The sequence below is a fragment of the Netta rufina genome (genome assembly GCF_964035555.1).
Source record: "Netta rufina genome assembly, chromosome: 1".
NCBI classification, from domain to species: domain Eukaryota; kingdom Metazoa; phylum Chordata; class Aves; order Anseriformes; family Anatidae; genus Netta; species Netta rufina.
This window is the reverse complement of record NC_140123.1, coordinates 191196316-191221850: the sequence shown is the minus strand read 5'-3', so window position 1 is coordinate 191221850 and position 25535 is coordinate 191196316. Positions and strand designations below refer to the sequence as shown.

Here is a 25535-nt window from a genome sequence, read left to right as displayed (position 1 = left end):
GTAGTGTAGCTGTTGCAAGGTGCTGATGTCTAACTTTCATACAAATAACATTTTTTCATACAGCTCAGCCTTTGAAACTGGTAAGCTACCTAATGCTTTCATTTGCAGGCAGCTACAAAATAATCCAGCCATGAGCCTGCCGTTTTGTGTTTGCTTCATTGACTATCACAGTGACGCATCATTAACACCCGTGGTGTGATGTGAACCTGAAAATCCACTTTTTTAGCTCAGATATTTTTCCTGAGTTGCAGGTTCTGGGGATGAGGGACATTTTCCTTGCCTTCCTCCTGCAAGCACTTTTAGTCTGACGGGTAGGAGAGGGTTGCGTTCTCGCCTGCAGGATATCCTCGCAACTTTTTAGCTGTGCTCACACAAAGCTTGTATTTTGTGCCCAGAGAATTACATACTCTCCCTTCTTTAGCTTGCATCTCTTTGCTGTATGGCATGGAGATTGCTCCCACGGTCAGCATCCCGTGGAGTGATTCAGCAAGCCACTGGCAACCTGCTGTGCCGTGCTGATGGATGCTTCACACAGCACAGGCGCAGAGTCGGGGCTCCAATGCCTTTCACACTTCTCGGGTGTGTCCTGAGAAAGCTGAACAGAAAAACTCAGCAGTCGCAGCTTCAGCTGAGAAAAACACTATAAAATAAACCTACTGGAAGCTCATTAAGTGTATGATAGTAAGTTGTGGGAGTTATTCAAAAAAAGCTGAACTTACTTCAGCAATCTATACAGATTATATTTCATCTGCAATTCCAGTGTTCATATACTGCAGCACAGTTCTCACACTGTGTGCTCCTGAAATCACCAAAGCAGTCTATAGAAAATCTTCAGAAGAATAAAATATATTAATGCTTATTGTGATATTGCTCTTAGAATGTGTGTCCTCTAGAAGTGAGAGCAAGTCAGAGTAAGCTGATGGGTTTTATTATGTAGTCTTGTATATTCGTGAGGTACTTTTCTGGAAGTAACACTGCATGTCTAGGTTTAAATTTAATTTTTAATTTATTTTCTTCTTGATTTATCATGAAAAAGTCTTCTAAGAAATGATATTTCAACTGCAAAAAGGAAGAAAAATCACTTTGACTTTCTGTAGTCTGTGTATAGCAATTTATTGCAGGGAGGCTACAGAAAAACAATATCCACTTTTATATTAAATTCTGATCTGTGCAAATTAGATTGTTGATTCACTGGCTCTTCCATTTCTCATTGCTCATATTTGACTTCTGCCTGTAAATCCATAACTGAAGTCCCTATCTGCATTCCAATAATCTCTAATGTCAGTTTTTTATTATGTGTTTATAAAGAAAAAAATCCATCTCAAACAGCAAATTGCAGAAGTCTGAGAAATGTTTGAGAATCTCGCTGCATGTTGCACATTTCTATATTCTTAAAAAATTATGGATGAACAGTTTAATCATACTCACTTTTAGAAAAACACACAAATTTTGGTCCCTGAGAGATTTGCTGTTAAGGTCTGACATCACAGCATTTACTCTGAATCCAGCGCAGAGTTCTGCTAAGGTACCAGCTGCAGGATTAGACCTTCTCTTTTATACCTTCATTTGAACAACCCAGAAGTACAAAGGAATTCAGGACCAGTGCAGGCGCTTAAACCTTAGGGAATGATTCATGCTGCCTGCTCTCGGGCACTGCCTCACCGCGGTGGGTGTTTTAGTTCCCTTGACACCTCCATTTTGACAGGCGTGATGGCCAAGTGACCTAAGTCAAGGTGCACCATATATTACACCTACTGGTTTACAAAAATGTGAGCCAGATGTATAGGCTGCACTCTACTTCAGGGACAAGCAGGGAGAACCAGAATCTCTGCCTCCGTGCCCAGAGCAGACAAGGTAGAGATGCTCAGACTGTGCTGAGTGTCTTCAGCTACGCCAAAGGAATGGTGATGGATGGCTTGCTGTTTGCTGACATGGGTTACCAAAGATGGCTCTTGCCCAAGGAGGTGGCAGCTTCTGAAAGAATTTGCTAACCACTAGGTAACTGAATAGCCTGGGAGCAAGTTCTCTTTAAAACTGGTCCAATTTTCAAGGGAAACACGTTTGGAAAAAAAAAAAAAAAAATATATATATATGTATTATATATATATCGGGGAAGTCCTGGCTTTTGGCTGTGGGTCCAGGACGTGCTTGTACTTTAGATTTATAAGGCTTTGAGTGATATGCATAAGGTTTCTTGCTCCAAATTGAACCTGTAACCTTCCTGGGCGATTGCTGTAATCACATTAGGTGCTTGGGGAGGAGAGGTCACTCATTCCCCTGGATCATCACCTCTCCTTCTCCCCAAGGCCCTGAAGGAGAGGAGATTGGGACCCATCAGATGGGCAGTGGTGTCTGCTGCAGAGTCCTCAGAGCTTGAGTGCAATGTTAGTTATTAACACAGTTGTAATTATTGGGCTGAGCATCACACTGAGCTTGTTGAGTCCATGAGACCACCTTGAGCTAGCTCACCTGCCTGGCCACACTTGAGACAGAAATAAATCACTGCTGGGAGGTGGTCTGCCTATATTGAATCTTCCCATGTGTGAGCTCTGCTGAATGGGAGGAGATACCATGTATAAGTACCCCAAGGCATTCTCCAGAGGCTTTTAGAGGTCTCTGCCCATTTGTTCCCCAGTAACCAACACTCCTTATTTCAGATTAAATCAGCGTGCTGGGGATTGGCACTGATATTTAGAGGGGATGCCTGAAGTAAGCAGTCTGAGCACAGCTCTAAATTAGAGATACTGTGATCTAGCTTCTGCTCCTCCTCCTGCCGCGCAATGTTGAAATAACACAAGCTAATTTATGCAGAAGGTTCTGTCATGGGCTTCTCCTTGGCATATTTTTAAAAAGTCATGATTGCATAGCAGTTCTTCATTTCCTGAGCAGTGTAATTCATCTTTATTTCCTTAACAACTTTGATCACATAACAAATGCAATGATTCCTCTTCACTGCTTGTATGGGAAATTACTGTTGCTGGTGATCCAAATGAATTTGTTTAATGACTTTGTATGTCCTCTTGGTTCACCCCTGAATACAAGATATATAGTAAGTAGGAAGTATAACAAAGCCCCGTGGACACACTCTGTTCCTTCAGTGTCCTTAAAGCTGGGGTATTGTATCAGAGAAGATTATTAGCAGGAGTTTTGGAGATGTGGGATGTAAAATAGGGGCAACATATCTAGCAGCTGATGTCTGTGGACGATGCATTTAAAGCAGTTGGTTGCAGATGTTAATCAAATCTGCCTCAAGGTCACTAACTGAATCTCTGTATCTGGATTTTGGCTTTGCATATGCCACTGTACCCTGCAAATGGGTACAAGAACCGAATTTGCATTGATCACGAGTAGAAAAACTGGCCCAAGAAGATGCCAAATGAATGTTGTAAAAGCAATTGTGTTTCTTATTTTGTTAGTTTATGATATGCAAAACCTTTCTTATGTGAAAATTAATGTGAGTGTTGTTTTTACTTTATGTTCTCAGATTGTATTGTCTACAGTGGAAGGCTTTCTAAACATTGGCTGACAAAACTGAGACTACAACAGTCACAGTACCAGAAAGTCAACTCCAAAGAGTGGTGATGGTCCTAACATTTCCTCTGTGTCTTTTTGCAGGGCAACCTGAAGACAGAAATACTTAAAAATGGCTATCGAGGGGCTGACTCTCTGAGGTACAACAAAATAACAGTTCTGGGCCTGAAACTGAAACCCCACGCTGTCACTCTGAATGGAAGAGCCATCCACGGAGATGCCTTCTCCTATGAACTGAATGGGGTAAGAGCTACACTGAGGGATTATGAAGAATCTAGGGGGCATGGGAAGAGTCAGTGAGCAGCAGGTTTTCATCCAGACCCTTTATGTTTCCAAGTATAAGCAGACATTTATTTTTGGTACAACAGTCTGAGTTTTCGGAGAGAGAAAAAAATCAACAGAAAGAGCTGTTAAAGGAAACTTTCATCTTTGCTATTGCACACATAGTCTCTCTTTCTCTCTGTCACTCAATGTCTGCCACTCACACAAGTTTCTTAAGCTCACAAAATAATGGAAAGTTGACACACTTCCACAAACTGAGAGAAGTTAGCTGTTTTATGGACATTGTTATCATTCGGATAAATGAGAAGACCTGACAAAGATATTTATCAGCTACTGAAAAGAAAAGGGAGAGATATTTTTGCACAAGTACTTAGTGTCCAAAAATGAATGCGGTGTAGCTGGCTCTAATGAGCATCTCCCTGTTGTCAGAGGAAAGAAAGGCAAATCTCTGCCATATGTTTGAATTCCTAAGGAAACTATTAAAGCAGTGAGACACCAGTTGCAGTTTCACTGTCTCAATGTGGGAAGCCACCTGTCCAACCTCAGTGTCCGAGGTCCAAACGCATGACTTGCTTGTACCATGCAGCTCTTTTAGCACCTGCAAGGAGACACCCCATGGGGACGGACTGGACATCCCTAATACACAGCAGTCACAATCCCTAATCCCTAACACACTCAGTGGTCACAGTTTTGTTTTCCACAGCAGAATAGACAAAAAGAGCAACACTGGCTCTTGTTACTTGTCCCTTATGTGCCACCAAGCTGAAGAGGGTCTTGCACCGCATGTGTGCATGTGATACTCACATTTGAGCTGCACCCCAAACTGCACCCCAGGAACTCCCAACACTAACCTTCTATAACACTAACCACTAGCTTATCGTTCAATCAAAGGTACGTAGCTGAGGCAACAAGCAGTAGATATCACATCTTTTGTTGCTCTGCCTACTCGGCCTAATGATTTAAGTTTATTTGCAACCAAAGTGGGATCCCCATTATATGCACCTGGTTCTAACATTTACTTTATTGAAGAAATCTGTAAAGGAAGAAAATTGCTGAGAATAAATTTCTGCCATGGAGAATCATAAAAAAAATAAACTCACTTTCAGAGACGATGTCATAAATAAGAGTAATCAGTGTTGCCTCGGGGGAAGAAATTGTTTAACAGCCAAATTGCCTCTAAGCAAGCTGAAAGCAACATAGATGTGGCAGGGTAAAGAAAACACTCCATTGAGATGTGCTTGAAGGCACCAGTCTCAGAAATCCAGAAGATAACTGCATGCTAACAGCAGAACATAAAAAGATGATCAAGAAAGAGTAAAAAGCTTGTCACAAAAGTATCAGTTAAAACTTGATCAAAGCACTTTGTGGCTTAAGAACCACTTCAGATAACAGGGAAAAAAAGCCACCAGACTGCTGCAGTAGGTCCAAACTGCACAAAATTTACTTAATTTAAATCAGACAGTAACCCAAACCAGCTAAATATATTCCTTTCACAACTGTAAGAGATTCAGCCAAACCTCTCCCACCATTCCTTTACAGCTGTTTTAATGCCATTACCTATAATCCTCTCTTGTGTTAGACATTCTATTAAAAAAAAAAAAAAAAAGCGTTAGCAGCCAGGGTTTAGATCTTGAAAACTTACAACCCATGTAATTAAAAAAATAACGAATTCTAAAGGGCAAATTTGCCACTTTCTCACAGGCTTAATGAGATTACATACCGCATAATAGTTTAACAAGCACGAAGACTACAGTCTGTTTGAAGGGATATAGCAGAAAGTAACTTCTACTATATTGCTTTTGCTTTACAGAAAGCAAATTTGCCTAAAAGCAGTGCTTAAGTGCATAATTGAGCCATAGTTATTTGTATATAAATAGAAGCATTTTGCTTTGTAATAAGCCACTTCTTTCTCTCCAGTTCATGCAGTGCTACCCTGACGTGTAATATCCCAGAATCTTCCTATTATTAGGACTGTTTATCTTTTTTTCCACTGAAGCTTGGCACCCTAAGAGCCTCAGACACTCCCCTGCAACAGCAGCAGGGATGCTGGAGGAGCGCTTCTGTGGACCAGGCTCATGTTGAAAACAAAATGATCTGTGCATAGGAAGATCCTTCTTTTTTCTCTGCTGGGAAGCAGAAGCACAGTCTGGGGCAGCCTTTCTGTCTGCTCTGTGCTTTTTGGTTAATGTTTGGGTGGAGTTGCGGTATTTCTGTCTGGATCGGGCTCTGAATTTGAGTAAAAGGCAAATCACTCAAGAACTGGATTTCTTGCTTACCAAGTAGTGGTGGAGGACTGCTTTGAGGAAAGATGAAAATATTACACACTGAAAACTGATCTAAGAATGGATTTTTAGAGTCTTATTAACATGAATATGTGGAAGGACAAAGAAACAGTTAAGAGATTTAAATGGATATCATGCATTTTAAGAGATTATTGGTTGTGAAACATAAAGATAAAACTGAAGTACTGAAAATGGAAATTGCATAGCATAAAATACAACAAATTTAACTCTAAACAGCCAAAGAGCAGGACTGATAATTTCATATTTAATTCGTTATTAATTAATTTTAAGATGTCGTTGAATTTCTAGAAGGGATGTTGAATTGGATACTGCAGTAGAAAGATGTGTACTGCCATCAAGCCAGATTTGTCTACCAGATGTTAAGGGAATCATAAAGGTCTAAGCTCCCTTCTTGTTCTGTTTTGAAGCTGGTCCTTATTAAGTTCACACAAAATTGTTGACTATTTTTGTGTCTTTTTTTTTCTTTTTTCCACAGAAACTCACTCTGAGGATTTCTGCCCCACTTACTCAGCCTCTCAACATCGCATTTCACTAAAATGTTCAGAAAACACTGATCTCCTTGGCCCTCAGACACTGATCTTTGGTTTTATGTAAAGAAGCATTTAGTCATTAAAGTGTTGCTTACACACCTGACGACTGCTCTTTTCCTATGTAATATTTGCAATTCAGTGTTCATCAAATTAAATTCTCAATAGTAGTTAACGAATATCACCATAAACAAACAATACAGCGAACATCTGGGCAGCCAGCCCAATTCACATAGCCCTGTTCTGGGGGAAGCAATGTGCTCTGCCAGAAACGTCTATGGGAAACACAGCTCACCCCAGGCTGGCGTCACACAGATCTGCTTTGCACTTCAGCTGTTTCTGGCTGCAGAATGATCTCCCAAGACTGTGAGAAGCTCCATCTCATGGTACCTACAGAGACACTGTTATTTCCATGTGTAATAGTATGAAATGGAATCAACCATTTACCGGTTCCCCTTCAACATACACCATGATGTCTGCCAGGAGGGATCCAAATTATGGCAAGGTTGGGGCTTCATGAACTCAACAGTTTCCACCCTTTTATCTATGAGCTAAAGCACTATTTTTACCTTTGTTGATATTTATCTATAAGAAACCTGAGTCACAATCTGCAGCCGTTAGTACTTTAATAGTGAATGGGTACTTCAGTAAGGATTTTGGGAAGGGATTGGCATCCAGTGTAGGCTGCTAATACCAGCTCTTCCTCTCCCAGCAGTTAAGCTCCTCTCAGAGCATTGTAGGCAGGGTTATCCTTCATCGGAGGCTTCTTAAGATGACTCTTCCTGTTCCTATCTCCCACTATTGCAGAAAGTACAGAAAATCCCACTGCTGGTAGAAAAGCCTGATCTGTTCCCAGATCTGTCTTCCAGAATTCTGCTGTGGAAGGGCTCAGCACTGTGGAAGGGCACAGTTTGCTATTCCTTAAAATTATCCACCTTTATTTCCTTCTCAGTGGGAAACTGTTCACCAATCTCCCGTGCGTCAGAATTCTGCGCCAGAATTCTGGTTTATTACGCTCTCAGATACATGGTCTGATTAGTTATTTATTTCTATGGGTGGTCCTTTGGGAAACCAGGATTTGTACTCAATAGTCCTTTTGGGACCCTTCCAACCTGGATATTCTCTGACTCGCTGATTCTACTAACACTAGTGCAAGTCTTTTAAGTATTGCCAGTATTTCTGATTTTCTCGATTATCATTCCTAGATGACTCCATGTCAAAGATTTCACCCATGTCAGGCGTTTTTACATGAACACATTTCTTCTGAATTATCCAAGCCCATGATACAGAAGTAAATTCCCCTGGCTTATGCTAGCTGCAGGAAGACAAACACAGTTTTGTCTGACTGCTTAAAGGTTGCTTTCTCAAAGAGAGCTGGGCCTTGCAGAGAAACTTTAAGGCCAGGGTCTCACCAGAGCTGTTGTTGGCTGCAGCAAGGTCTGCTGTGAAATGTGTCTGTTCTGCACAGTGCAGAGAAAGCAACTTGCTCATCAGCTCTTGTGGGAAGGAGCTGGAGAAGACACTACACAAAGGCATAGCTGAAGAAGAAGGGCAGAATATGGGTTGTGGAGTGAAAGATGGTCTGAGGCAATGGATTTGACAACCATCCTCCTTGCACAGGGCTATAAAACATAGTTCAAGTAGTACTTGCTGCATAATCTGTGGACCCAGAGGACCTTGCCTGTGCTGTATGACACAGCTTTGCACCGGAGCGCTCAGAGCAGCTTGACACAGATGGCTTGACAGTGCAGGACAGATGGGGAAAACTAAAGCAGACCCATCCTGTGCAAAATCCAACCCCTCATGTCTGGTCTGTGCAAAGATTGCATCAAAGTACCCACCTCTGCTCCCAGTTTTCCCCCCAAACTGAAAAAAAAGCCACCAGGCTGAGGATGTCAGCTCCTTACCACGGCAAAATGCAGAGAGAAAGCTAATGCTGAACACCACAGAAAGCAGAACTGTCAGCAGCCTGGCTGGGGGGAGTGGTGGTGTTTTGGGTTGTTTTGGGGTGTGTGTGTGTGTTTTAGTGAGGAGGATTTGTCTCTAATCTGCCTCACAGGGGAAAAAGTGACAAATGGTGAGAGAGGAGCCTGGTGTGGGAGCTCGAGTGCTGATGTGGCTGAATAGGAGAGACGTCACCTCCACAGAGAGCCCTTAGCTGGATCACCATCTGAAGGCAGCTGATGCTCACTGGTTTTCTGTGAAATCAGTGACTAACCCTGCAATTTCATATACTTCTTAATGAAATAAGAGCAGAAAAATGCGCTCCTGCCAGCATCAATATGCTGTTCAGGCTTGTATTACAACCTGGATCTTATTTCTTTGTTACCTTGCTCCTTGTAGCGTCAGTGAACACAACAGGAAATCACCAGTCTGTAATACATCTACCCTGGGCTCTGATTTCACACATTTATTTCATAAAAGTAAGCAAGACAGCCCTTGGTAGGCATTTGTATGAGACATCAAAGAAAAATGGTGTTTGTGTGCGTGCGTATGCATGTGCTTATCTAGCTATTTATCCTCTCTGAGCATTGTTCTGCAGGTGTAATTTTAGATATTGTACTTTTTTCTTTTTTTCTTTTTTTTTTTTTTTTTTAAATTCTGGTTATATTTAATGTTCTTTCCCATCCTTACTATTAATTTCTTTTTTTTGTTTTTGAGGAAAGGATAAACACATTGACAAAAAATATGAAGCAGGTGCTACAAGTGATATGAACTGGATCCAAGAATCTATAGCTAAATATTTTATCGTCTTCTTAGATTAGATTAGATTAAATATGAACTTTCCCACGTGTTGATCTAGGTGGAGTAAATTTATTATAGATACAGATCTTTGGTGGAGAAGAAGATCTATATCAACTTCTCTGGCTGGGATTTAAAAGTGTCTGTAGTCAGCTTCTTTCTCCAGCTTGCCTTTGTTAGCTATAAAACGCACCAGCCAAGTCCTTCAGAACCTGAAGGAGTTGAAATGTAAAGGGAAAACCTTAATTTGTATTTCAAAACCCAGTTAATTGCAGGCTCCTTCCTTATAAAACCATAAAGCGAACACAGAAAATCAATAGCGAGTGTACACTGACAACTAAGAGTATGCCATTAGGCTTCACTTCTGCACAGAAAGAAGACGCAAACATCCTCCATTCTACTTCATGTATATTTACAATATTTTTATTTACAGTGAGAAATTTTAGACTTCATCTCAAAGGATCCTGCTGCCAATTTTTGCTAAAACTTCATACTAATTTTGTATAACATGACAAAATGGTTGTAGACTGAACCAGTTACACCAAAAAAAAAAAGCACAAAATAAATGAAGGAGACATGCACAGAGGGCTCTGCTCAGAGACAAAATAAAAATAAAATAAAACAAACAAACAAAAAACACTTTTTGACGTGTTCAAATGTAGTATTGCATGTCTTGGAATAAAGAAAGTAAAAAAGAATATGGGACATTGCTGGAGCAAAGAGATATTGAAAAAGATTTGGAATTCTGTTGGATGACCACCTGAGAATGAGTTCCCAATGCAACCTCTCTTCCTCTCTTTTAGAGATTGCTCTACCTTTTTTTTTTTTTTTTTTTTTAATCAGAAAAGAGGTAGAGCAATCTCAGCTACACAGACAAGTAAAGGCAGAGATGTCGTAGTTCATTTGTGTGTTGTACCATCTTGCTGGAACGCTGTGTCCTGTCTGTCCTGGTGTCAGAAATTCATGGAATATACTGGAGAAAAAAAAAAAAAAAAAAGATGATGCAGATCAAAACCACAAATGTATCTGAATGACTAGTGAATGTGTCTTCCAAAGAGAAGACAAAGGAGCTCTGCTTTATGGCCAAGAGAGAGTTGTGGCCCATGAGAGTCTCCCTGTAACCACAGGGGCAGAAATCTGGTGACAGAAGCTCTTTAATCTAGCAAAGGTAAGGTTCAACATCTGTTAATGAAACCAGACAAATTTCAAGGCTGACATTTAACTGTTGGAACAGCTTGTCATAAGCTGTGGTGAATTTTCCTGTGGCAGAGGTTTTTAAATGAGAAGTGAATGCTTTTCTGAAAGAAATCCTCTTGCTCAATAATTCAGGATTTTTTTAACTGTATCCTTAGCCTGTGTCATGCCAACTGATCACAGCAATCACTCTTGGCTTTGCAATTATGAATAATGAAAGGGGTGTTTTGTAGGTTTTCGCAAAACATTAAAATTTCTGTGACAAGTCAGTGCTTTTGGAGGTCTCCACAGTTAGAAAGATCAGAAAATGCCACTGATACAGTCAGCTCATTGGTAGGTTCTGATGTGTAATGTATTTGGACTGTTTAACTCATTATGTAGGTTCTGTTACTTATTTTTTCCTGTCTCCAGGTGTACCCAGAATCTCCTTGGAAGTTAAAGCATTTCAGAGCCATCCTACACAGGGATTTGTTGTCACTCAGATGGCCTGGGGCAGGCTTGCAAGCCTTGCTTGACCACTGGTGTGATGGAGAAAGGTGAGCGTGAGGCCCAGGTACACCAGGCCTGAGGTGAGGTGGCAGGGTGGACATGGGGACAGTCACACAGCAGTGCTCAGCACCACGACCCAAGTGAAAATGCAGCCTCCCGGAGACGTCCCCAGGCACAAGATCCCACCAGGACGGAAGGCCTGGACCCGAAGTGGAACCTCAGCTTCTGGGCTGCCAGACCTGCGGGTGCAGGGGGCTGGAGATTTGGGCTCCCATCAGTGTGCTCACAACAAAATGCCAATGGGTTAAAAACTATAGGGGTTAAACCTTGTTGCAGATGCAAAATGCTGCCTCTGAAAGTGATAGCAATGCTCCTGGGTCATGCCTTGGCTGTGTCAGCCACTGCCCCTGTCAGCATCTCAAAGGAAAATAAATGTACAGCAGAGTTTTCTGGTATCCTCCCATTTGAGACTGCCCCATAAACTGAGGAAGTTCTGTGCAACCTGGGCAGATACTCCTGTTCAAACAGCAAAGCTGGGGTTCCCCAGCTGCTCCTGTGCCCTGCCCTGGCTGCTGTGCTGGGGGCTGGGTGAGGGCCATGAGGAGAAAGGCTGCTCAATATTTTGACCCTATTCTTTGCCATACTTTTACTATTTGATATCCCCTCAATTCCTTTCATCTTCAGAAGTGATTAGACTACAAGATGCCCATCAAGTCAGACATTTATTTCAAGGGGCACCGGTGATCTCTGAATAACCAATAGCAAAACAAAAACATGAGAAATATTCTGTCAACTGCTAGCTGCCTTCTCCAGAGCCTGTCTTCATCTCCAGGTGATCAGAGGGTTCTGCTCAGCTTTCCCATGGTTTCCTGCTCTGAGTCTATCTGAGCCTCTTCCTTTAATTTTTGTCCTGATGAACCATTCCGTCCAAGCAGTAATAACATCATTTTGGGGTATTTTCATTCTATAGTCCATATCTCAAATTAGTAATATTTCTTTAGTAAACTCTTATGCCATGACAGTATTCCAATCATTCCTAACAGGTCTCTAAATGTCTAGGTTAAAAACCCATTTTTAAGCTGGGATAAAATATTGGTCTTTTAAAATAGAAATTCAGAAGAAGCAAAAAGGAAAGTGACACAATTTTTTGCCCTTTGAAAAGGTGTTTATATTTTTTTTTCACCACTTGACCGTGCATACTGGAGAATAATTCTGCGAAAGCTGGGATAAAAAGCATGGCAATTACTGGGTCTATATATATGCACATGTAAAATATATAAAATTTTGCACAAAATTTTAAGATATGTGAAATGTTCGTCTCTTTTTTTCAACTGGAAAAGTCTGAAGGGACAACTGTTATGAGCCTTTGACAAGTCGGTAAAGATAAAAGAGCGCTTCCTTCTGACAGAGGTTTTTAGATCAAGGATCCGGAGGTACTGTACTTTATGGCAGAGGAGAAACAATTTTATTTTCTTATTTTTAGTAATGCATAAAAGAAAATAATATAGTGCACAAACTACACAGCACTTCATTGTTTCTTAATGCTTCATGTGATCATAAAGGTTCAGAGGCTAGAAAAGGAGAAGGCGTTTGAGAAACTCCAACCCATGATGTCTAGAATTAATATGTAGATGAAAAGCTAGGGAAGTGAAAACAGTGCTTACTGGGGCAGGCCATGAGCTGTTTTGCCTATCTGAGACAGATGCTTTCCGTTTTTCAGCTTCTAAGGGGAACTTCAAACCACAAAGCAACAATTGGAAGATGACTGCTATGTCTTCAAGAGCTCTTTCATATGTGGATGAACCTGCTTTTGTGTATACTTCTTAGACAAATGTATTTTTTTATGTATTATAAGTGCTTCTGAATTTCCTTCTTAGTGAATCACCTGCAGCTACACATTTGAGGCTTGTTTTGAAAAAGCAGCTATTTATATATTCATAAAATATACTTGCACGTTAAATGTTCATATTAAGCTGGCAATAACATTAGAATAACAGGATGTTTTAGTTAGGATTTAAAAGGGGATTATGAAACCAATGTTATATAAAATATCTGCCTGCATTCTTAATTTCAAATTGTCTGAAGGGTTAAATTTGATATTTTGGGTCATCCACAGAATTGCTACTGACTCCTCTGCAGGTGATATATATGACAAGGATGCACCTGTATTGGCATTGTAGTTCAGATGAGGACCCAGTTACTGCACGTGGGTCCAGGAGCAGGAAAAGGGAATTTCTTCCACCCCAAGCTAAACCAGAACAGGTCCTCCAGAATAACATTCAGTGGACTCCGAACATCAAGGAGCATTCAGGTTACATGGAAATGAATGAACCATAAAGCATATAGGGTAGATGTTAGCTCTTCAGTCCCTAGTCTTTCACTTCACATTGTATTGCTTTCTAAGACAGACATCAGCTTCAAGAATAAATTTAGCCCAGGAGCTCATAAAGCTTGAAAATTCAGTTTGAAGTTTTCCTCACAAATTAATAAAAATGGTGGGGGATGGAGAAGAGGAAAAAATCAGAAAAAAAAATATTTACAGAAAAGTTTGGGGGTTTTGTTTTTGACTGAGCTCACCCTTGCCCACCAGGAAGGACTGGTAAAATTCTCTGCCTTTTTCCCCTCAGAAACCTCATCTATAACAGAAATTTGAGAAACTGTCAGCCCAGCTGCTGGAGAGGTGGTGTGAGCCCAGATCTCCCAATGGAGTGTTAAAATACTCCTACTTCACACAGCGTTCCTCCGTCTCCTTTATGAGCTTAGCCTGCTAATGCTAATTTCTCTGGGATAGCATATCAACTTTTACGATTCCTAACTTTATAAGACTGTTATGGCACTTTGTTTTGAAGTGCAGAAGTCAAACCAGCAACTACTGAAACTCCGCTTTGTGAAGGATATTCTTTTAAACGCGACTTTAGGTTTTGCTTTGATGGTGCTCACAGGTTTGTAAAATTTAAGCTGCTCTATGCATTAGAGGTGCTGGCGGCATAGTTTCATTAACCTACTTCAGATATTCTTTAATAGCCTTTTGTTTTGCTGTGTTAGGATTTCAAGCAGAGCAGATTATCTCTCACTTTTGCCTACTTTGCTGTTCCTTCTTTCACTGTTCCAGATCGCACCCTTTAATTGTAAATCCTGTGAGGCAGGAGGCTGTTGTTTATTTGGCTCTGTGTTCTTAATAGAGCCATTATTAAACGTAATAAGTATATCTCCTGCTGAACCTTAAAAAGCAATAATTATCTTATTATAAGTAGATCTCAAAATCCACTCCTTCAAGCCAAATGCTTTCTCCACGCTTTCTTCTTTTTCCACCTCTGGAAAACAGAAGATGCTAATTTAGAGACAGTAAGAAATTAATCTTCCCTGTAGTTGTTATTATCACTGACATAATTACAATGACTTTTATGTGGTAGTTCCTATGCAACCGATGCTTGCATATGTTTAACAAGTCAAACCTATTATAGTTGCTTTTCTTAATGCTATTTGTTTTGTACCATTTAGGACTAGAAACTGCTACGGGCTTATTGGTACGTGCTAAACTTTCTCTGGTCTTATTGAATACAGGGAGAAAAATGGAGTGAGATTTTTCCTGCTTATATGCAGGTATCTGCAGCACAGGCTGGGAGAGGCCATGGCTAGCTTTCGCTGGCGCTTGTTGGTCACAGGAGGTATTTGGACAGCCAGCCCCAGGTGCACACCTGCTCTGTGGACATCCGATCCCATCTGGGATGATTCCCATCCCTGTAGTTTCCACTGCTTCTAAGCAGCAGCTGTTCAGATCAGTGGGCACTGGACTGCAGTCAGATTGCCAAACTGACTGATTGCTCTTCCCTCCTGGAGTGCAGGAAGGAGGGCTCCTTCCTGAGAGGGTCCCGTGCTTCCCAGGATCCAGTCTCTGGAAGTCCCTGGGCTTTGCAAAGGAGATAAGTGGGCCACAGTCTTCCATACACAAAGTCTTTCATCACAAAATGCAGGGAAAGATAGTGGAGATCGCAACACCGAAAACGCAATGACAAGGATAAAGTAGCTTACTTTACCCTAGCTTTAGAGCCATCTCTGTCTTCTGGAGTTCTTTGGAAATGGGGCTTTTAAATGAAAGTAATCTGAATAAGTGAAGAACAAGGCAAATCGTTAAAGTGCTAAATCTGGGAGATACTTGCATCCCGTAGGTATGACAGCAGTGCCCGTCTGTCTGGTTTGGTTCAGCTAAGTGCTCTCTAAGACTACTGCAGGGTGCAGATTAAAGGTCAGCTGTAATGTTTTTGTAGGATAACTGGCTCCTTAATCTTGCTCTGACAATCAGCCAAAAATAGGCAAGTGATCAGTCTTACTGATGCAGCCTAACAAGGTTGCTCTCCCCCTGTTGCTTCGGTCCTGCAGTGAATGTTACTTGTAGAAAAACCCCGATGCTGTAACTACTTTAGTGATGCTGCTGAGAACCATATCTAGGACTACTTCTTGCAGAGCTAATACTCCACAGAAGAACCCCACAATCCGAAGCCTTATTTAAAGGGATGTAAAGGGATGCTGTTTGTTGTGTTGACTACATGCATGGGGGACCATTTGTGTATTTTCCAGTGTTTGGAAAAGTGCTTGGATAACCAATTGTGTGTTTTTTTTTTTTTTTTTTTCAGTGCTTGGCTAAGCCTGAAGCTGTGGAGAGAAGTGTGGCTGTCCTTGGGAGCAGCAGGCTTTTGTGCAGAATGTGCCCATTCTTAGCACCTGTAGGACAAGAGGAGCTGCTGCCTGTAGCAGACAACGTGGAATACCTTAACAGACTTAAAATTCATAAACATTTTGTAATATTTAGAATTTTTTTGTTAAAATCAGCTAAGGTATTGGATTGAGAGAAGCTTGGGTGATTCTACAAATTTACAGTAGATTGATAAAGTAGGGGGAATTGACAGGGAAACCCAAGGAGAGGGATGGAAGGTTTCTCTCAGACAGTACCTGGGGACTCTCCTCACCGTGGCGATGTCTCCACTGTATTCCTGTTCACCACCAAACCTTCCCTAAGAGCCAAGACACTTCAGGGAATGCTTTGTGAAATAATTCAGTGAAACTCCAGAGCAGGCTGCAGCCGAGGGAGCTGAGCAGTCGCCGTGCCTGCTGATGACAGGGAGGAGCAGCCTGCACAGCTGGTGGAGCACAGCTGGAAGAGCCGCGACCAGACAGTCCTGCAGCGAGTGGAATGAGCACCCACCTGCTGCTGAGAGGTCTTGGGGGACAGAAATCCTTTCTGGCTCCTCCTGAAGCAGAGCGGTGACCCTTGGAGCTGGTGCAGCACCAGCCACGCTCTGTCTTTTGGGAGACCAGCTCGACAGCCTGTAATCAGGTGGATTAAATGGTGAAACGTGGGGCATGGCTGAAGGAGAAGGGCTGCGGCTGGTGGCCTGGAGTGAAGCCAGTGTTTTATTTGCTGCCAATCCTTTAACACTTTCTATTATTTAAACTCATGTTTAAACATTGTTTGTCAAGGGGAAAAAAATTCTTGTCTTAAGTGTCTGGAGAAGGTTGTAGGTGCTGTCTCCTGTTGTACCGCACTACAAATACTTTACAGCAGCCGTCCGTCCTGTCTCCGGGTCCACACCTGAAATTCTGCTCTCTAAAACAGAGCTCTGCATATTGCATGCATGATCTGTACCTTTGCTTCTTAGAGGAGTGTTTGCATTTAGCAGCATTTTACCACTGTTCCAGGGAATCTGATTTACCATAAAATCCCAATCACTTGATAGGACTACTCTGTTTTTCCTTATTAATGGTCTCCATTATGTTTTATCTGTGAAACTTCCTAGTAAATGATAAATGCATTGAACAGCACTGATCCCCAAACATGCCATTATAAATGCTCTTTGGAATTATTTTCTGAGTCATAATCTTTTTTGCATGTGCTGCATTCGTTTTGTATAGTGCTAACTTTTAATCAACACATCATTTGGTGAGAAATTATATCAAATCTTTTAGTGAAATCTAGATATATTACATTACATTGTCCCCATTCACTGATTTTATCAATAGAAGTAATTATCTGGCATTATTTGTTTTCTGTGTGATCTTTGTTGCCCACCCTCTGCAGTTATCTTTAAAATTCACATGTTGAACCTTAGCCTAATTTAATCTCTTTGAGGCAGGAACAATTCCAGGGCTAAGACAGTGCAGAGCACAAAGGGAATTCAGAGAACTACTAATAATAACTGTATGCTGATTATTCTTCAACACTCTGCTGTGATCTAGTTGTTTCATACTTATTGCATTACTTTAGACAGGAAAGAATTTTAAGAACCAAGTCCAGAGAAGACTTTGGTACCTAAAATTTTCTTCTTGAAGCATCTACATCATAGGATTCTGCCCCTGAAAAGAATTTTGAAGCCTCTGTTAGAAGTCCAGACTTCTTAAATGGAGCATATAGACACCTGGAAAAGACAGCTATTTAGAATTAGCTTATAAGAAATACTGAAAACAAGGCTGTGTTTGAGATGCTACCACTCTCCATGACAGAATAATTTTTTTGTATGTTGCACTACCCTGGAATATTTGCTATCTCAAGGACAGAATAAGGTTCACATTTCCTGTAAACCATGAAAAGCATTGTTCTGTCCTGTATTCTGTGTACAAGTGCAGTGATTTGAAACCGAAACATATCCATTATCTTCCTGAGCCTAGAAGCTCAAATCCACATCTCGTGTCGCAGGGCTGTGTTGAGACATCAAGCTGTTTTGAAAGAGGCAGTGGCTGCATGCTGAGAGCAGGAGGTTGGACTAGATGAAATGCAGAGGTCACGTTCAACCTAAATGATCGTATGATTCTGCGATCAAAACAGCACGTTGCCACTTTTTGGACAATGTGAAATGGTGATTTTCCTGCTAAGTTAGCTATCATGCTGAGATGGCCTCACGATGTAAAGCCGTATTTCAGGTTTCTGTTAGATATAAAGTCGGGCAGACAGCTACTGCGGTAAGTAAAATGAAAGTTACTGAGTGTAAAAGGTCAGATTAAGCTTTAGATAAGAATAAAGAATACCTAACTTGCTTCATGTAGATTCTCTACAAGGAAGGACTATTAATTCAAGGCTAAACATAGATTAGAGTCAGCACAGCTACATATCAAAATGATAGAATGGTTAGGTAAAATATGTTTTTGATTTGAAAGGGGTTTATAAAGTAAGTTTTGAAGCATTACTCCAAAAATTTCCTTGCCATACTGAATTTCTGTGGTGAGCGTGCCTTGTTAGCCAATGCCAAAATGAGGCAAGGATTAGGATTGTAGAAATCAAATTTAGGATTACTGGCAGAGCTAAGACTTAAGAAAGGAGTGCTGGGTTGCATTTCAACAATAACTGAACGTGACCCTTTCACGTTCACTTTCACTGTGCGACCCTGTGCACAGATATAGATGCACAGGTTCTTAGTCCAGTTCTTGAGATCTAGGTGGCACTGAGGATAAGGGCTGTGTTAGGCATCTGTTTCAACAAGATGTTGGGTAATAGGGGAACTTAATAAGGTATTGAATTCAGGGGCTGGTTCTTGGAACAAGGTATGTTGCAAGGCTAAAACTGGACTAGGTAATAGGATTAGTGCATCTTCAGAAATTATGTGTAAAGAATTGAGTCTTGTGTTAGGAGCTCAAGCTTGTTCTTTATAAAGATTAATACAGAAGCATGTATAATGTTCTTCAAAAAGACTTAGAAAAACAACTTTTTAGAAGTACAAACTTTTAAAATGGCTTGACCTTTTGAAGGGTTATGTTTCTTAGGAGACACACAAACTGGACTAAAAGTGTATTTTGTAATCAGTCTTCTAAATGTACGATATAACTGTATATAGCCGTGCTAACTATATCACAATGAAAAGATACGTGAACAATGTAAATGACTAAGCACCTGAAGTTAATATTCAAAGTAAAATATTAATTTGTACTGAAACATCAGTTAAACTCAAGAGGGTTAATTAGTTCATTGTTCCTTTCTGTTCTGTTGAGTTCTTATAAGGATGAATTTGGCTTAGGATGTTCAATTTTCTGCAATGATTTAGACATCCAATACATTTAAGAATCACTCTTTTTTCTTTTTTTTTTTTTTTCTAATTTTTTCTCTCTTAGTCATACAAAGTAACATTCATTTAAATTTTCAGAGCTTCAGAATTCACAAACTTATTTTTTCATTGTTTACAGTTAATTTCTATATCTAATGCATTAACATGAAATGAAGGACCACTATCCAAATAATATTTACTTATTTATTTTTTATTTATTTATCTTACGGAGTTTTGAGTTTAGCTCTGAGGAAATTTAATCCATGTGAATGATTTAAAATTGGCCATTTACTTTTTCTCTGCATTTACGTGAACATTTTTTTCACAAAGCAAAGCATTCATGATGTTACTGTCTCAGATTTGACAAATGCCGGTTGTCCTGGCAGCTAGCCAGTATATTTTTGCAGAATAACTTTAACACAACTGTACTATGGTTACCTAAATAGTATAAAAATGTTCATGGCATCCTTGCTACTGTGGCTCTGGAATGTATGCTGCTGGTATCTGGCAATTGCCCCAAACTAATTAGTTCTTTATTTATGAAGCTGAATGTTTATTCCACAGTTGGATAAATAATGTGCATGATATCACTTCAGGAAGAACATAGTTTTACCAGAAGGCAAGTCCTTTTTGAAAGGAAGAGAAACAAAAGGTTCTCATTTATTGCAGATAGATACGGAATTAGAAGCCCTGACAGCCACCATGGTACAGATGTAGTTTAATCTTCCATATTCTATTAAGTAACGGAATCCAATTTGCCTTCCATCTCAAAAATATTGTGCACCTTTAAGTGATATTTTAAAATTGAAAATGAGTAATGGATCAGGGCTCATTTGAATAATTTGTGAATATGAATAAGTATTTTGAGACAACAGAAAGCAATGTGAAAAAAACAGAAACATCATATTAGTACTTTTCACACAATTGTGGAAATAGTACAAGAAATCACCCAAATTCAGAAAATTTTAAGTGTGGTCTTACACCTCACTTTACTCAGGAAGACTGCTGCTGTCCAACAACACAGTCATGAGTTTAAGCATATGGTTAAATGCATTCCTGCATTAGTGCCATAGTTGTTCTGGAAGGTAGTCAAACTCATTACATTATTTGAGCTACAGATTTTCTGCCTCATTAAAACCCTAATTGCTTGAATGTTGCCATGAAATGAGGAAACTCTGATGGACAGTGCTCACAAAAGACAGTTCACATGCTGTCAACTGTTTAAGGAATTTTAATGTAATGGAAAATAATATAAAATTAAAATTAAAGGAAGATGGAATAAATGGCTATGGAAAATAAGGAATATTTTTTAAATTTTCACTTTCACAGAATCATAGAATCACAGAATTTCTAGGTTGGAAGAGACCTCTTTAGTGAAGGACCATCCTAGGTCCTTTTCTACTTCCATGGAAGAAAGAGAAACAACTCTTAGAAGTTTTCATTTACTTCCTCTCCAGATATTTCAGTGAGTTGCTAAATGTAATTACTAGAAGTCACGATATCTTTTTGATTGTTCATTAATAATGCAAAATCAACCCATGCTATAAATTAATGTTTGGTAACTGGGACTATAACCATCTTTATGAAATGCAGTCAAAATAAATGCTATAAAGTAAGAAAATTTAGTACATAAGTATAGAATCATTCAATTGGAAAAGAACTCTGATATAATGTAGTCCAACCTTTAAGCTACTACTAAGTCCATGACTAAATCATGCTACTAAGTTCTAAATCTACATGTTTCTTGAAGACCTCCTGGGATGGTGACTCAACCACTTCCCTGGGCAGCCTGTTCCAATGCCTGTTCACAACCCTTTCAGTAAAGAAATTTCTCCTAATATTCAATCTACTATTCAACTTCTGATATGTTACCTACTCGTAAATATTCAGACAAATGTGTATCTCCTAATATTCAACTCCCTTGGTGCAACTTGAGGCCATTTCCCCTCATTTATCACTTCGTGGTTGGGTGCTATAGTTCTGGAGTGATTAAAACTAGTTTCTCAAACTATTAGTGTATACACTTTGAAGCTTGCTTCTGGTAAACAGGCAGAAAAATAAGACTTTGCCATAAGGTAACTGTAATTCTTCAAGATCTCTGGAGTATCTCAGAAAATTGCATTTACTCTAAAATAATAAACTTTCTTGGAGTATCTGAACATAAAGATCTTACTGCTGGAGGCCTATTCTGTACGTGAAAGCCAATGTGTTTCAACAGATAACAGACACCAACCCCTGCTTTGCCAGACTGAGTACCCAACCTTAAAGATCCTATCAAGGAATAACAATTGGTAATTATAAGAGTGGGAGTTTCAACAGTATTCCTGTATTTTTCCTACTGTTGCTTGAGTCCTTGCAGGTTGACACTTAAAACTGACTGCAGAAACCAAACTGATATTATTGATGGTACTGATAGTCTGTTATCCTCTCAGAAAATCTTTCAGCTGGAAAATAGAGGAGGCTTAATAACCTCTCACAACTTCACAAAACTTTCCTGACATGATTCCTTCCCTTCCCAGGCTCCAGACGACAGCATCCCGTAGTGTGGGAGAGGTGTGAGCTTTCTGGTTACACATCTAACAGTGGGCTACCAAATATGACATAGAGCCTTAAGGAGCTGTGAAGTTTTTTCCTCTATGAAAGTAGTAGGTCATGTTCTATTTATGCGAAAAGTGCATTATGTTGGTTTCTTCCACACACACACAAAAAATAGTGTAATCTTGTGAAGAAAAGAACCGAGAAGTGAATGAAGTAATAGACGTAAAAATCCAGTACAGCTTTCAAGATGAATTTGGGACAGAACTTCCTTGTAAGCCTAACTACATGAAAAAATAGGACATGGAGGGACTTGGCAACATGCTTGAATTTCATTTATCTTTGAAAGAATAAAAACAAAAAAATAATACTTTTGTTTGTTTGGCTGGTTGGTTTGGTTTGGTTTGTTTTTCCCAAAATGAAGCAAGAAACTCTACAGGGGCATGTATAATGGCTTATTTAGAATATACAGTGTTACCCTGACTGGGACCCCTGTCAGAAGTAGAAATGATATGTGACCTTGCTATATCATCCAGATTATATATTTGTGTGTGAAAATTGATAGGCAGTGGATACAACATTTACCCAGATTAGACAAGGTTATCACGCTCGTCGTGCACACATTGGTCTGAATATTTGTGAGTAGATAACATATCAGCAGTCAGTGCTCCCTGATGGAATCTCTGGTGCAGTCTATACTCAAAGATTCAGTTTGTGCTGATTTTGGCAGAGATAGTGTTTTCTTCCATGCCCGAAACAGTGTGAGCTGAAGTCTCATCAATGGTATTTAGGAAATATGTGAAGAAGTCATGTGCATAATTAATGAAAGGTACAACCTGACTGATGTTCTAATGTAGCAATTTGAGTATTGCTGCTCCTCGGTTTAGAATTACTATGATTTTATAGTTCATTTCTGAAAGAACTGCATTTGTCTTTAGTTCCAGTGAAGAAAATACAGTGGAGAACATACTAATTAGCTGCAGAGGCTGAGTGTGTTAACTTCTGAATTAGCTAATTCTCAAAGCAAGTTTTATATACAAAGACTTCACCTCCAAAGTTGTGTTTCCTAACGGTAGCAGTGATTTTATGAACACCCTGGAAGCAATCTGAAGGAAAAAATGTGGGCAGAGATTAGTCTGAGAAAGAAATTGTTGAGTATATTATTACTAAAAGATTAGTAATACTCTCATATTTTATGCAAACCCAACTGATATTTCTTTGAAATATGAAAGGCCTAGAGGTGAGTGGGCATGGCAGGAAGGATGGAAAAAAGAGAATTCCAATCTTTTAAGTGTAATCCAAGAACACAGGAAATGATGGAAGAGGAAAAAGTAGATTTCCTCTTCTGAAGTTAAGATACAGAATATCTGTATCTAAGATATGCAGGTTGGATATTAGGAAAAAATTATTCTCAGAAGGAGTGCTTAGGCATTGGAGAAAGCTGCCAAGGGAAGTGGTGGAGTCACAGTCCCTGGAGGTGTTGAAGGAAAGGGTAGATGTGGTATTTAGGGACATGGTTTAGTGGGAAATATTGGTGGTAGGGGGACAACTGGACTGGATTCTTAGAGATCTTTTCCAGCTTTAATGATTCTATGACTCTATGATACTGTCTGTAAGTGCTCAGCAGATCTTGCGATAAACATACTGAGGTTTCGTTTTGGAGCTGTTTGATCTTATACTCATTGAAAGCCCTTGATTACTATTTAGACTTCTCAAGACAAGTTGTATGCAATCTTTTTGTCACCATCCTTGCTGCCATCCTAAACACTTTAGCAGTACCTGAAGTTGTCTGTTGCCATAAGCTAGTGATGAGTTGTCTTTCTAGAAAAATGGCTTAAAACACATCTTTACATGTTTCTGGCAACTTGTCCAGAAATGAAATCAGTCTGGCCCGTGGCTCATTTGGAGGTGTCTCAATATTTCTTCATTCAAAAAGTACGATTCCTAAAACTGAAATCTAAGCTGTAATCTGCCTTCATTGGCTGCTGAAAACCAGTACTGAAAGTACTCCAAGACACATGATTAGAACTTGAGATCCATAGTACGTGCTTGACAATGAGATGAGATCCAGAAAATGTGCTTTCTAGATCTAAAATTTCTCTATTTATTGATGGAGAGACCTGACTATACAGTACCAAGTGTAAGATGTGAAATGGATTACATGACTTCTCCTGGATGATTTTGAGAGTACATCAGAGGTTTTTGCTATTTTGAAGAGATATTGAACAGACTGAAAACTGTGACAGGAACTGATGCTACCACCACTTAACCTGGAATGACTACGGAAGAATGCTTTCCATAGGATGTGGAAGGAAGGAGCTTTATGGTTTTATTGATGATGACCTGTCTCTTCTGGACTGGAATGAACTGGAAGCAAGCTTGAAATAATCCAGGAAACTTTACCTGGTGCTAAAGGTGCTGTGATGGATTTCATAGCTAGCTCCGGTGTAGATAAGGATAGTACAGTGCAATGAGAATAATGAAATCGGTACCGAGGTGTACAAACAAATGGAGTACTAACTGCCGTCGTAGAGAAATGGTGAAATCATTTGCTGTCTCTGCACTGATGACTCACGAACTTCCTCATGCTTACGCCATGGTGACAAGGTGCTCTTTTCTCCTGCAGACATCAAGGATATATTTCAAAGGCTTTGATACGCAGGCCTAGATACTTTATACTAATGAATGTATTCTCCTTGACACCTGTGAAGTGCAGATATAAACCCTTGAAAAAAAAAGAGTGTTTAAAGTGAAAACCTTGAAGGAGTGGAGATTTCTTCTTTATGTCTAATATCTGAGTCAGACAACTCCTTTAGACTTTACTGTTACAAAACCAGAGCTTCATTGGTATTTGTGTGTTTTGAAAGTGGGCTACAAAATCATGGAATTATAGAAGATAATTAATACTAGAAGAATGATCAACACACTGTATCACAGATGTTTTTTAAATCCTGTGGTCCACATTCAGCCATAGTGTTTTCTGATGGTTCTGCTAATAACACTGGCCCCAGCAAATGCTGAATGTCTTGTCTTTGGTCACTGGATTAAAATAACCACCAGCAGCAAAGTAAGAGAAAGTATAAGAATCAAAGACAGGAAAGAAAGATGTAACTATTCTCAAACTACAATTCATACTGGCATTGTTTCAGTGCTATGTTCAGCTATTAGAAAGGACTTAGTTTTGCCTAAGTTCAATCCCTTCTTTCACCTCTTGAAAGAAACAGTTTGACAACAGCCAGGGTTAAAAAAAAAAAAAAAAAAAAAAAAAGTGTTTATTGGATGTTAATCAATGAATTACTGAACAAATGCTTGAAGAAGAAGCAAGGAATATATGTACGCTCATCACAAATTCAGACTTACTATTTTGTTTGTTACACAAATAGTTTTGTCTTAGAATCACAGTTGTTTTTTTCCAATAACACTGAAGCTCACTTCTAATCTCACTCCTATACTCTTCCACATATTCTTTCACATCTACAAAAGAGAAGAAGCCATTCTGAGTTCCTTGGCTTCCTACAGAATAGTTTATGTTGTTTCTTTGTTTGTGTGTTTGTTTTTAGGAGTATCAAGATTGAATTACAAAGTGTTTTTCTTAAGATGTCAAGTTAATGATCTACAAGGCAGAAAGCTGAGGAAGTGGAGGGGAGTAATCAGTGTTTGCATCCTGTGGCATTCGGGTTCAGTTATACTGCTGAAACCTGGAAACAGCAATGTTCTAAAGCAATTATTCAGTGTTACACATTACAGTTATTTTGGCATCTGTAGTTTGTTCATAGTTTATGCTGTAATTACTTCAAGTATGTCCTTCATTCCTAAAACTGGGTTGCACTTATTGAAATGAGATATGTAGCTGTCTGATAATTAGCAACAGCTGACAATATAAAATAACGATCACAAAAGAA

General features: G+C 39.6%; 1 protein-coding gene across 1 annotated transcript in view; it reads left to right on the top strand.

Annotated features, from left to right (window-relative positions):
• The window catches only part of LOC311222128 (sucrase-isomaltase, intestinal-like), a gene marked incomplete at both ends in the record, with an annotated part of 52379 nt that extends 48548 nt beyond the window's left edge, over window positions 1-3831 (top strand). The window contains one exon of the mRNA XM_084306258.1: window positions 3616-3831. Coding sequence (XP_084162384.1) covers window positions 3616-3831 — 216 coding nt within the window. The remainder of the gene's footprint in view (window positions 1-3615) is intronic.
• Window positions 3832-25535: the final 21704 nt, after the last annotated feature.